Here is a 12,895-nt window from a genome sequence, read left to right as displayed (position 1 = left end):
GCTGACGCTCTGCTCGCTTGGGTGGCTCTCTCTTCTCTGTCCTCTGTCGCCGAACCACCAGCAGCAGTCCCCCGCTAACCGCTCCCACGCCGGTCCACTGACACGCTCTTTCTCTCTTTTTCGGGCTTCCCCCCGCCACGTGACCCTCGGCCCCGAGTCGTTGGCCCAGGGCCCCCGACGCCCAGCCGTGTTCGCTGCTGGTTGGTTCGGCCCCGTCTTTTGTCTGCTCTCTTTCTCTCTCTCGCTACCTATCTGTCCACTGCTCTCACCTTTCTCTTCTGGCACCGCAGTCACCGCTTGAAGCCGACGCTTTGTTGCGCATGATGGACCTCTAGCCATAGGCGAGGCACTTGCCGTGGGGGCTTCCTGGGCACGAGGCTACACGCGTCTCTCCAGGTGTCTCGCTTCGAACGGGAGGGCAGCTCGTTGGCTTCCGGCGAACCGCCTTCCCTCTGACAGAGTCTTCTTCCTGAGAAAGGAAAAGCGCTGAAGCAGTCTTCAGAGGCTTCCGGGTTTAAGGGATCGGGAACGACTAATCCCTCTAATACCTCTTGGGCGGTTTTGCATTGATCTGTCGCTGGAAGCCAGGAAAAACGACGCTCACCCAAGGCCTTAATCGTTGGCTTATCCTCACGGGAAAGCTCTTTATACATGAGCTTAGGAGTATCGGTGGCGTTCTGAACTTTTATGCAAGCGCAACGTTAACGGTTTTTAAGCCCAGACGTTGTTTTAACTAATCGTTTTCACGATCCGATTATGCTCTATGGGCGCACTTCATGCACGCTTCGAAGTGGCACGAGCTTCCTCACGAAAGTGATTCGCGGAGAACACGATCTTCAAAACTTTTTTAATGACAGCACCCTGAAGCCCCCAGTGAACATCGGAGATGCCTGCTACATGAAAAACGTTGTTTTTGTTTTTTTGTTTTACATTTAGAAGTATGCCGCATGGAGTTCCTCTAACACAAGCCAGTCCCGAATGGTGTTTGCAAAACCCTTGAATCTTAACCTGAATCCATGGTACCCAAATACAATAACTTTTTGTGAATGTGCGGATGGAGCCACAATTAAGCTGAAGTAGGCGCAAATGCCGTGTCTCTAATACTTCTTTTATAACAAACTTGTGTCTCAATTATGGGGTACAAGTAACGTACAAGTGAGCAACGTACACGCGAAGGTCGTGGACAGGGGCCTGCCATTTAATAAACGCTGAATTGATATTTGATGAAGGTCGAAAACTGTAATTTTGGTTGGCTGATAAAACTCGCCAGCTGTTGTATTTGGTGTCACTCAAATAGGGCTACTGGTGTCACTCAAATAGGGCGCACCTTTTTGCGCCTGCAGAGATTAATTAAACAAAATAACTGGAGAGAAATTAAGAACAGCCGACACTAAATTGATTTTGAATAAATAGTGTTAGTCACGTGAATACGCTTACTCATCTACGAAAACACGAAAGCACTCCAATCATTTTAAATTTCGTGTTTCAGTTGAACGTCCGAGCTCTTGTCGCCTTTCGGTCAGTTAGTCCTTGCATACTCTCTTGACGTAACTGTACGCTGTACAGAACGCGTCCTGTGCATTGTCGGAACGAACCGTAAAACTGATATTCTAAAGTTCAACGGTCTTCAAGGGTCCTGGCATTCTGTGCCCCTAGCCGAGGCAGCGCATAATCTTATATAGACCATTCCAGTCATTGCCTCCTGCGCACCGCCATTTTCGGTTACTGAGATGAGGAACGTTTTCTGAGCATGCGCAGTAGCTGAGAGACACGAGACACCACGCGCGCGCTCCCAGCCCAGTGGTTCAGTGCTTTTTTGGCAGAATGATGAGGGCCGGAGAAGTGTGTAAGGGAGGTTTTTTCCGGACCCCCAGGAGGTGAAGGAGTTCCTGGACCAGGAGGACTCCCTGGGCGCCGTCGACTTCCGGGCCAACATCGAGCTGAAGACGATCAACCGCTGGGACGTGGGCAGCGTGGAGAGCTCGGACACGTACGCGTCGTGCAACACGCAGCCGTTCACCTCACAGGCGGACCTGAGCGACGGCTCTGGCCTGTACGTGAACCCGCTTCCGGGCGAGCTGAGCGGGTCGTCCGCGGCGCGGCGGCCCCGCTTCCTGCAGGGCATCCGCACCAAGGCCCGCTTCGACCCCATTGACGCCACGCGGGCCCTCAAGCCGGACCCCATCCAGCTGCCCAGGCCGCCCGAGCCCGCCCCGCCGCCTCCCGCCAAGGCGTCGCCCTTCGCCAAAGGTGGGCTCATCAGAATGGGGCGTTTCAACTCCGACCGCAGATTACGCTGCAATTCGATGAAGACCATCGAGCAGGACAGGAAATGCATCGTCACGGCGCTCGTGGTCTTTGTGGGTTTGGCTATAGATGCTTCAAACAAGATTACAACCGCCATTGCTCCCCTTCTCTCGTTTTATATACCTAAATGCCACGGAAACGGGTGTTTACGATCCTCAAAAAGGGCCATTGCTGGAGAGAATGAAAAAAATAGAATCTAATATGGCAATGAACTGTCCTGCTATGGTAATCATGAAGTGAACAAAAACTGAAGGTCGGTTATGGCGGCGCCCATGCGCAAAAAGCTAAAGATGGCGGCGCATCCACTGTGCGTCATTGGCTTAGTCGGCGAAAGCAAACGCACGAAGGCTAGGAGCGCCGTGACGACGTGCCCATGCTTGATTGCCTCCATCGAACTGCCACGTCAAACGGAGTACAGTGATCTCGCCAATTTAATCCTAGGCCAGCGTCGCCGCGGCGGTGCGCCGGCGATGAACCCTCGAAAGTGGGCGCGTGTGCGTTGCGTAGCTTCCGTTGACGTCGGCTGCTCGTCTTTTGAATCGCTTCGGAGCACCCGACCCCTCTTCCTTCCTTGACGAGCTCGTGGCGAAAGGAAAAGGAATGCGCTACCCTGGCTCCGCCGTATCATATAGTTACTGTAGGTGAGAGGGAAGTTCGACACCTCCTCATGGACACGCACTACCGCGGTGTTGGATCCTACACGTCACCTAGCGGAAGCCAGCGGCGTGCACAGATTGGACACGATTGCGGCGTCAGCGTTCGGGTAAAAGTCGTCTCCTCAGTGATTGGACGCGAGTCCCGGTCGAACGTTAACGCAGCACTCGCTACCAATCATAGCCAGGCGTCGGCTTCCGTTAGGTGACGTAGGGAAGATCCACCACTCCGGTATTAGGCAGCTGCATCGTTTTCCTCCGGAATAAGCATCACAGAAGAAAGAGTCGCGTGTTTCTTCTCGCTGAATGGGTGACAGATGGTTTTGCGTTAAACATCGCGCACAAACGTTATACAGCGTGTACTCGCTTACCCCCAAAACAACAACAACAAACAACAACGAACAATAACAAGCACTCTAATGACAAACAAACAACAACGAACAATAACGAAAAAAAAACATACAACAACATTTACAGTGTTTTTCTTTTCTTTTTTGCCTCAGTAATAAATTACGTATTGCCGAACGATAAGTCTCCACCCAAATGTAGCACTAGCGGTTGGAGCCAGATGCCTAGGTTTCAGCACTAATCATTATCTTACTCAAAAGTGGTAAGGGATTTTCTCAAAAATTTAATGAGAAAATGGAACCCACTTTTACCTGTTTTCAGTAACTGGTTGTGGTCCACCATTCATTCATTGAAAATTTCAGAAAATTGTGTTAGGGCTGAAACTTTGACATCTATTTCGAACTGTTAGCTCTGCATTTGGGCGGAAATTAAATGACCGCTCCACAACGCGTAATTTATTTTCGCGGTAAAAAAATCTAAATGTTTATGTTTGATTATGCACTCTTTCAAAAAAACAAAAGGTATAAGTAATGAACATGAAAAGAGAAGGGATACATGTCTTCAAGAAGTGTTTGATTGCAATCATCTCTTTTCAATAGAACAATGTTGTAAGGAAGTCTTTCTTTGGGAGTTGTGCCACTTTAAAATTCTCCCTAAAATCTATTGGAAGTCGGCAGCTGATACAGCCTTTGAATCTTAACACTAGGCTGGAGAACGCAATAGTTAGGCAGGTGTAAAAAGAGCCACAAAATGTAAAAAATAAATTAGAAAATATACAAAGTGAATATTCAACGGGCTAACCTGTGGTGATTTATCGAATGTAATTGCTTGCCACCCGATGCTATGAGCGCCGCCTGTCTTTCGAACTTCTTTCTTAACTGTGAAGCAGAAGGGTCAGTGGAAGATTTCTTTGGGTCTTATCACGAAAAAAGACAAACTCTACTAAACAAACTACATCAAACAGGTGCGTGGCCTTTCGATATCCCCAAGGTGCTCTGCGCTTGGATTACGATATGCAAAAGGAGTCCGCTTTGATCGCGTTCTCTGTTAATACGAGCCTATCTCACTCTCTCGAGTGTTTGCATGTGCGTTAAAATTGCTTTTATCATCATCGCTCTATAAAGTTTTATTATAACGATAATGTTATTGCCCTCTTTCGTGGCTAATATTTTAACAACCTTTCCTCAACCTCAGCACAGAGGGAGAACCTAGGACCAACCTCCAGGTTAACCTCCCATATTTCATTCGTCAATATCAGTCACCCAAAACAATTGTCTTAGTGCGTCTGTGATAAACGTTTGTAGGCCCAATTTTCCGGTGGAAAGAGGTCAACAGAATCGATAAGTAAGACGAACAGGCTTCGTTTTCAATGACACACACTCCATTTTCGACGGATGATAAAAGGAGAAGAATTGCGAGAAGGGAAAATCTGCAGGCGAGCTGGTAAGGTAACATCTCATTCCAAACCCTGAGACCCGAATAAAGAAAATAACGGACAAGACGACACAAAATCTCAAAGGAGAAGGAGAAATAAAGGAGTCCCGCAACTGGAAGTCACCCCCCTCTTGACCCGCAAATTGGCGCAGCGACTGAACGCAGCAAAACATTACCCAAATAAAGAGGTCGTGTTGAACCTTCACCCTAAGGAGGCATGATAGGACATGAGTGTTGCGTCACCATTCGGCTCAGGCTCATGTTTAATGAGTGAGGACACGAGTGAGTGAGACACTTACATACCCAAATCACTCCGACATCTCCTTAGTTGCTTGGCCTATACATAACCGATATGCGTACATCATAATTTAAAGGAGTAATAATAAGTACAGACATAAGCTATCATCACGGTATCTATCTGTGTCTTTAAAAAAACACATTGCATAAAAAAAACGTTCAACCAGTGTCTCTTTCAAGACATTAGAGCTAATGACCTGGAAACCTTTAGACAGAAAATCTACAATTTTGATTGAGTAAAATGACGCAGATCGTGCTTATAATATTTTCTTATCTAAAGTGACGCTTGGGTTTTGATGTTTCTTTCGTCTCGTAACTTCCTCACACAGCACCGAAGACAGCGGGCACGATCTTTGCGTTCACTAAACGCGTCGAAAGGCCTCCACGTGCGATGCACAGGAAAACAGGGTGCGGCGGGTGCCGGAACTGCATAACTTCGAGCTTTAACACGGCGTGGCGCCACCTTCGTGTAGGGCTTGGTATGGTTTGGTGCGCATTCATGTAAACGTTGCCTCGTCGGCTTCGTTCGAAGAACGAGTGGAGTCGATGCGCTGAAGTCGCTTTCATGTAAGCGAGGCTAACGTCTTCAAAGCGGGGGTGCAACGATTTTCGATCTTCGGCCAAATAATTGTGAGTGTTGGTGTCGGTCATTTCTTAATCCAAGAAGAGAAAACAATTTCTGCTTCCCTGAGCTAGTTTTTATTAAAAAAAAAATGTCAAAGAACGAAGTTTTCGGTGCCTCTCAACTCGTGCCTCGTCGACAGGGCACTTGCGAGCCACGTGCTTAGTGACATCTCTGTGGGATCATGTAACTTTCGGATGGGCTCTTTGACCTTTGTTTTTTTTCCGTCTTCCAGCGTTCCTGCTGTGATTCTAAACACCGTGTCAACCGTGTTCTCGGCCAACACGGCGTCATCATATGTTGGTCTCTGACGGGGTTTTCGCGCGGTAGACGATGATAGAGGATAATTTGGGTTGCGAACAGGGGACTCAGGTTCGGACACAACGAAACACCGGATCCGGTAGACATCGCCCGTGATCGCGGCGACCGTACGTTGAGAAACACGAGAACACAAAAGTTCAGACTCTTATCTGCTCCTCGAACAAACCAAACTGCTAGATATTACTCGAGACGTTGCCGAAACTCTTTAACCTCTGTACTATCGGGAAAAAATGGAAATGCGAACAGAGAAGCGCGTGGCTCGCGCTACAGGCTGCGCCGCCTGGAAGTGAGCCTAGGGGCGAGGGTGCGTGGCCTACTCCGATGTGTTTAAGCCCTTCGCTCGGCGCTCCCCAAGCTTCGGCATTGCGCCTCTCAGTGCGCTGAAAGCTATCACGGCTATCTTTGCTCGTTCAGCGCGTGCGGCGCGAGGAAGCTCGCCGCTAGTAGCAGCTGAAGTGCGCCCTGGCTGCTATGCCGAAGCTTGGGGAGCGCCGTGCAAATATTTACACAAGGTGTGCTCTTGGCACAGAACGGAACATCGGCAGACCGTTGAGTAGACCAAGCAGTTCGATCATCGCTCGCGCGTTGGCTCACGACTCACGAGACTCTTCTTTTTCGTCGTCGTTAGTGCGCTCCCATACACGCGGAAACAAGATGCTGTCTGGAACGGAGCACAAACAAACCCGGGAACGACGGGGAGGGTGGCTGCGCAGAGAAGATGGTTTCGTCGACTTCCGGTAGATGACGCCACGACAATTGAATAAATTTTATGGATAATAGTAGACTTTCCTCGCATATCGATATGCTCAAGCCGACACGATTAAAAAAAAATAATAACTTAAATTGAGCACAAAGTTGCCCAAATCGCGAACTTATAATGACATCCCCCAGAGCACGTCACACAGCAGTTTCTGTAGCTTCTGTAGCCGCCACAAGCGGCTGCAGATAGTCAAATTATTGTGCGTTTTTTTATTTTTTGGCGATTAAGCAGCGGAATCGTTGTTTCGGGAAAATGATGCATGTTTTCGTTTACTTTTGGAACGATAAAAAACTACAAAAAAATACAAACGATAGCTTCTGTCACGCTTAGAACCGTTGCACTGCCCCTTTAAAGCGCTTAATTGTATATTTTTTTCGGTAGGAGGGACCTCGTCAAGCTGATTGTTCAGCTTATTGTCCCCAACGTCCCCTATCGCTTTAATTGAAATAAAGGTATTGTTGGTCTGAGAACGCACGCGCATCACACGATGCGTTGTTACCGCCGGCGCACCGAGACACCGGGTTAGCCGAGATATCCGAGGGAATGTCTCTAGTAGCGCTCAAGATTCACGACGATAGATGGAGCCAGCCTCCCTCCTAATTAAAAAAAGGGAAACCCCGAGGCTGCGGAGCATCCATCCGTTTTACCTACGCAAACCTGTCCTCGCCGAAGCGATTCGCACGGAGTGACATGCATTATTTGGTTTAATTGCACATTTTAAGTTCATTCAATCATTCATTTTCATTCATTTATTGATAGTGTCAGACCCTGCACATGGCTGTTACAGGGGTGGAGAAAAATAATGAAAGCCATTTACAAATCCCCTGTAATGCCGAATTGAAGCGCAGCTCCTGAAGAGGAGTAGGGAAGCCTACTGAGGGGGTCACGTGACCTCGGGGGGGGGGGTCACATGACCTCGTGGGGGTCACGTGACTTGGGGAGTCACGTGCCTTTGGGTGTGACCTGACCTTGAGGGTCACGTGACCTTGTGGTAACCTCGGGGGTCACGTGGCCTTGGGACGACCTTGGGGGTCACGTGACCTTGGGATGACCTTGGTTACGCCGACGCCGACGGCGACGGCGACGCTGCTCAAGCCGGGAACGGGCCCCAAGAGCTGCGCTCTAGAAAGACAACAAACAAACATGTACGCTTACATGCATGCATAACAAAGGTTACAAGTATATTGAGATGCTTCGTAATTTTGGCAGTTTACGAAACGGATATCACTTCGTAGTTTTGAAACATTTCTTTACACAAGCTTTAGGGGTTTGAATTTGTAGCAGATACAATATCAGTGATACGCTCCAGAAAATCATTTAGCGACATACGATGACACAGCGGAATCAAAAAAACAAAAACAAAAAAACAATCGTTTTAGAGCGCAGCTCTAGGCGCCCGTTTCCGGCTTGAGCGGCGTCGCCGTTGGCATAACCAAGGTCACCCCAAGGTCACGTGACCCCCCAAGGTCATGTGATACCTTCCAAGGTCACCCCAAGGTGACGTAACCCCGAGGTTACGTGACTCCCGAGGTCACGTGACCCCGCGAGGTCACGTGACCCCCCGAAGTCACGTGACTCCTCTGAGGTCACGTGACTCCCCTGAGGTCACGTGACCTCCAAGGTCACGCCCCCCGATGACGTCATCGTCACTGATAACGTCACCAAAATCTGCATCGTCATCTTCATCATCACCGATAACGTCATCAGTGACGTCACTGATGACGTCACCGGCATCCGCATTGTCATCATCACTGATGACGTCATTAGTGACGTCACTGATGACGTCACCGACATCCTCCTCGTCATCGTCATCATCAGTGATGACGTTATCAGCGACGTCACTGATGTCGTCACCGGCATCCGTATCGTCAACGTAATCATCACAGATGACGTCACCAAACATCCGCATCGTCATCAGCGACGTCACTGATAACATCATCGGCATTGTCATCGTCACGGGACCCCAGGTCACGTGACCCCCAATTTCACGTGACACCCCAAGGCGACGTGACTCCCCCCCTCCGGTCAATTGACCCCCCCAATACCCTTCCCTCCTCCTCCTCAAGAGCTGCGCTCTAATTCGGCGTTACAGGGAGTTGTAAACGGCTTTCACTTTTCGAGCGCAGCTCTTAGGGGCCCGTTCCCATATTGAGCGGCGTGGCCGTCGCCGTCGGCATCGGCGTAACCAAGGTCACTTCAAGGTCACGCGACCCCCAAGGTCATCCCAAGGTCACGTGACCCCCAAGATTACCGCAAGGTCACGTGATCCCCTAGGTCACGTGACCCCGAGGTCACGTGACCCCTCCCCTAGGGTCACGTGGCCCACAAGGTCACGTGGCACTCAAAATCACGTGACCCCCGATGTCACGTGACCCCCGAGGTCACGTGACCACCCGGAGGTCACGTTACCACTCCGAGGTCACGTGACCCCCCCCCCCCCCCCCCGAAGTCACGTGACCCCCCACCCGAGGTCACGTGATCCCCCGAGGTCACGTGACCCCCCCCGCCGAGGTCACGTGACCTCCCCGATGACGTCATCGTCACTGATGACGTCACCGGCATCCGCATCGTCATCATCACTGATGACGTCATCAGTGACGTCACTGATGACCTCAACGGCGTCCACATCGTCGTCATCTTCGCTGATGACGTCATCAGTGACGTCACTGATGACATCACCGGCATCCGCATTGTCATCGTCATCAACACGGATGACGTCATATGTGACGTCACTGATGACGTCACCGACATCCGCATCGTTATCGTCATCTTCGCTGATGACGTCATCGGAGTCCGCATCGTCATCATCACTGATGATGTCATTAGTGACGTCACTGATGACATCATTTGCATCGTCCAGGTCACTTCACCCCCGCCCCCGAGTAGCCTTCCCTCCTCCTCCTCAAGAGGTGCGCTCTAATTCGGTGTTATAGGGAGTTGTAAACGGCTTTCACTTTTTAGAGCGCAGCTCTTAGGCACCCGTTCCCGGCTTGAGCGGCGTCGGCGTAACCGCAACCCTCGTAACCCTCGTGAGGGTTACGAGGGTTAAGAGGGTTAATCTCATGAGGGTTACCCTGACGAGGATCACGAGGGCCACGATGGTTACTTACCCTCGTAACCCTCACGGGGGTTACGAGGGTTAGTTACCCTCAAAAGGGTTACCTTCACGGGGGTTACCCTCACGAGGGTTACTTACCCTCGTAACCCTCACGAGGGTTACGAGGGTTAGTTACCCTCAAAAAGGTTACCTTCACGAGGGTTACCCTCACGAGGGTCACGAGAGTTGCCCTCACAAGGGTTACAAGGGTTACCCTCACGAGGGTCACGATGGTTACCCAGGTCACGTGACCCCCGTTGACGTCATCGCCACTGATGACGTCATCAGTGACGTCACCGGCATCCGCATCGTCATCATCATCATCACTGATGGCGTCATCAGTGACATCACTGATGACGTCATCGGCATCGTCACGTGGCCCCAGGTCACGTGACCCCCACCCCCCGACGTCACGTGACGCCCCAAGGTCACGTGACTCCCACAAGGTCACGTGACCCCCCCCCCCCCGAGGTCACTTGACCCACCCCCCAGTACCCTTCCCTCCTCCTCCTCAAGAGCTGCGCTCTAATTCGGCGTTACAGGGAGTTGTAAACGGCTTTCACTTTTTTTTTAACAGACGGATTAGGAATGTACATGCTATGACGATGTCTTGAGGATTCGGTGGAGCAGATTTCAAAGTGCTCACATTTCTTTATCTTTACGCAATTATAAGTAATCTGAAAAAGAAATTTTAACCTCTCATATTTCGTTCTTGATTCGAATGTTTGAAGATTGGCAAGTTCACACAGTTTTGTAGGGGAATGAACGTGGCTGGATGAGAGTCACCTGGAAACCTGGATGAGAGTCACCGAATTTTCTCTAGCTCATTGCAATTTATAACGGTATATGGGTCCCATACAATTTTAGAATAGTCGATGAAAGGTCTTACCAGTGTCATATAAGCCAGACTTTTTATTTCAGGAGTTGCAATAGCGATGTTTCGTCGAAGGCACCACAGTGCTTTAGTAGCTTTGATGCATACGCTATAAATGTGAGTGTTACATTTTAGATCAGGAGTAAATATTAAGCCTACGTATTTATGTTCTTATACTCTCTCAAGCTAAGCGGGATTGCGCGTGTGGATACTCCTTATTTTATAGATTCTAAGAAGTTCGGACCACAGAAAGGATGAACCCCAAAGCATTCTTAGTAATAGTCGTGGTAGCAAATATTACGTATTCTGACTTGGGAGAGCCACAGCGCTGCAGAAAGGCAAGTCGCCCATATCATGCAGGCTTGCGGCGCCGCGTTTAATTATGATGAGATGTAGATGACAAAAAGCAGGCGCGCTTTCACACTAAAAAAAGAAGAAAAAAGGTATACTCTTACACCTTTTGCTTTATATAATACACCCCAAAGCTTCAGTTGGACGTACAGCACACTGACGTTGAACCGACGCTCGCATTATTGGTCCAAAAAGAGTCCTATAATTACGTTTTCTTCGTGTCTTTTTTTTTCTCTGCCTGCGCAGTGTTCACGCTGTTCGCGGCCAGTCCCAAGAACGGCCGCAGTAGCAGCGGCGGCGGCGGCGGGGGCGGCGGAGAGCCTGCGCGGTCCAGCCCGGAGCCGCGCAAGAAGTCCATACTGAAGAAGAGCGGCGACAGCTGGGGCGGCGAGCGGCAGACGGCCAGCACGGGCACGGCCACGACGCCCAGCCTGGGCACCCTGTGCGTGCAGACGGTGGACGTGATGTGCTCCCCCGTCCAGTGCGGCCCCGGAGGAGCCGCGGAGCGCACGCCGCTGCTCATGGCCGCCGAGGAGGACGCCGGGGACAGCCCGTCCGAGGAGACCAGGGCTCTGCTGACGCTGAGACACGCCACCGCTTCCTAGCAGCGCACGCCTTTCCAGACCCCGGCCCGGGAGGACGCTTCGGCGCCGGCCCCGGGCTCGGGGCCCCCGCCGTAGAAGACACGTCCTGTGTTTGTGCCCCCCCAATCTTTCCTCGGTGCTAGGTTTCTCCCGTTCGGTTTCTGCCCCGCCGTGTGTGACCGACGAAACCCTGGGACCCGTTGCTCAATCCCCCTTACGCAGCACGCGCTCTTCTTCACACGGCTGAAGTCGGCTTGACGCGAGCCCCTCGGCCCCCACGTTGGGGCCGCCTCGGCGCCTCCCTCTCCGAGCCCCCTCCAGCCCCTGGAGCCGGCTGCCGCCCCGACCTCGGCGCTGTGCTGGTGCTGCAAGTCTTCGAGGCATTCCAGGCCTCGAGAGTTTAGAGAGCTTCATTCCTTAACCGTGTCAATCGAGCGAGAGGAAGAAGGCAGAGTGCTCGCTGGAGAACCGCCGATTGGCAACCGACTTAAAAGTTGAACGCAACGTACACGCAACCAGAAATATCCTCACTGACGGCACGTACATTTCCCAGTCTAGCTTCAGACTCGATATGGGAGGGACGAGGGAAACATACGGTTATCCATTTTTCACTGACGAGCCCTTTCATTCCTTTGGACCAAATCTTAATCTTTGGTCTACAGGTGAGTGACCTTAGTGTAACCTTAGTCAGGTAAGGCTATTGAGGACAGGTTAGTGAGCCAAGCCGCACAGATTTGGCCAATCATTGGCCACTGCGTGTCAATGGTCATTTGGCCAGTGGCCAGACAATGGCCAGCCGTTGGCCGATGAATTGCCTTTCTCTGGCCATTGGTGAATTGCCACTGGCTATCAGCCATTGGCCCAGCATTGGCCGATGAATGGGCACTTTTTGGCCATGGGCCAAAAGACCATCCCCAGCCAATGGCCATTGCTTGGCCAAAATCCGTGCCGCGGTCGGTCTGCCTGTACCCGTTAGTTAGCCCGTGTCCTCGCACCGCCCTTGGTACCGCCGCAGTGGACTCCCCAGCTCGTCTTAGTGCCCCAAAAGAGGCGCCGAGGGATGGCGCCACTTGCTCCAGGGGCTCGGAGGGGCTGCATGGACGAGCGGCGTCGCTGGTATACAGCGAGCGTCGGCGCCGGCAGGGTGCAGCAGGCTGGCCAGCGCAGCCGCGCAGAAGCTCAGCCGCCCCGGGAATCCCTGGACGGGCGTGGGCCCGTAGCGCAATAACGGTTCCCCCCTCGTACTT

The 12,895-nt window shown here is 51.4% G+C and overlaps 1 protein-coding gene across 1 annotated transcript in view; it reads left to right on the top strand.

The window, feature by feature from the left end:
• Nucleotides 1–11,762, top strand: part of LOC8023973 (potassium voltage-gated channel protein Shab) — a 38,360-nt gene extending 26,598 nt beyond the window's left edge. Inside the window, 2 exon segments of the mRNA XM_042286607.1 lie at nt 1,833–2,250; nt 11,311–11,762. Of these exon segments, the coding sequence (XP_042142541.1) occupies nt 1,833–2,250; nt 11,311–11,669 (777 nt within the window). The 3' untranslated portion in view covers nt 11,670–11,762.
• Nucleotides 11,763–12,895: the final 1,133 nt, after the last annotated feature.

This window comes from Ixodes scapularis, unplaced genomic scaffold, assembly GCF_016920785.2.
Source record: "Ixodes scapularis isolate PalLabHiFi unplaced genomic scaffold, ASM1692078v2 PGA_scaffold8__174_contigs__length_109621045, whole genome shotgun sequence".
In the NCBI taxonomy this organism is placed as follows: Eukaryota; Metazoa; Arthropoda; class Arachnida; order Ixodida; family Ixodidae; genus Ixodes; species Ixodes scapularis.
Note: the sequence above shows the minus strand (reverse complement) of the source record. Positions and strands in the feature narration are given on the sequence as shown.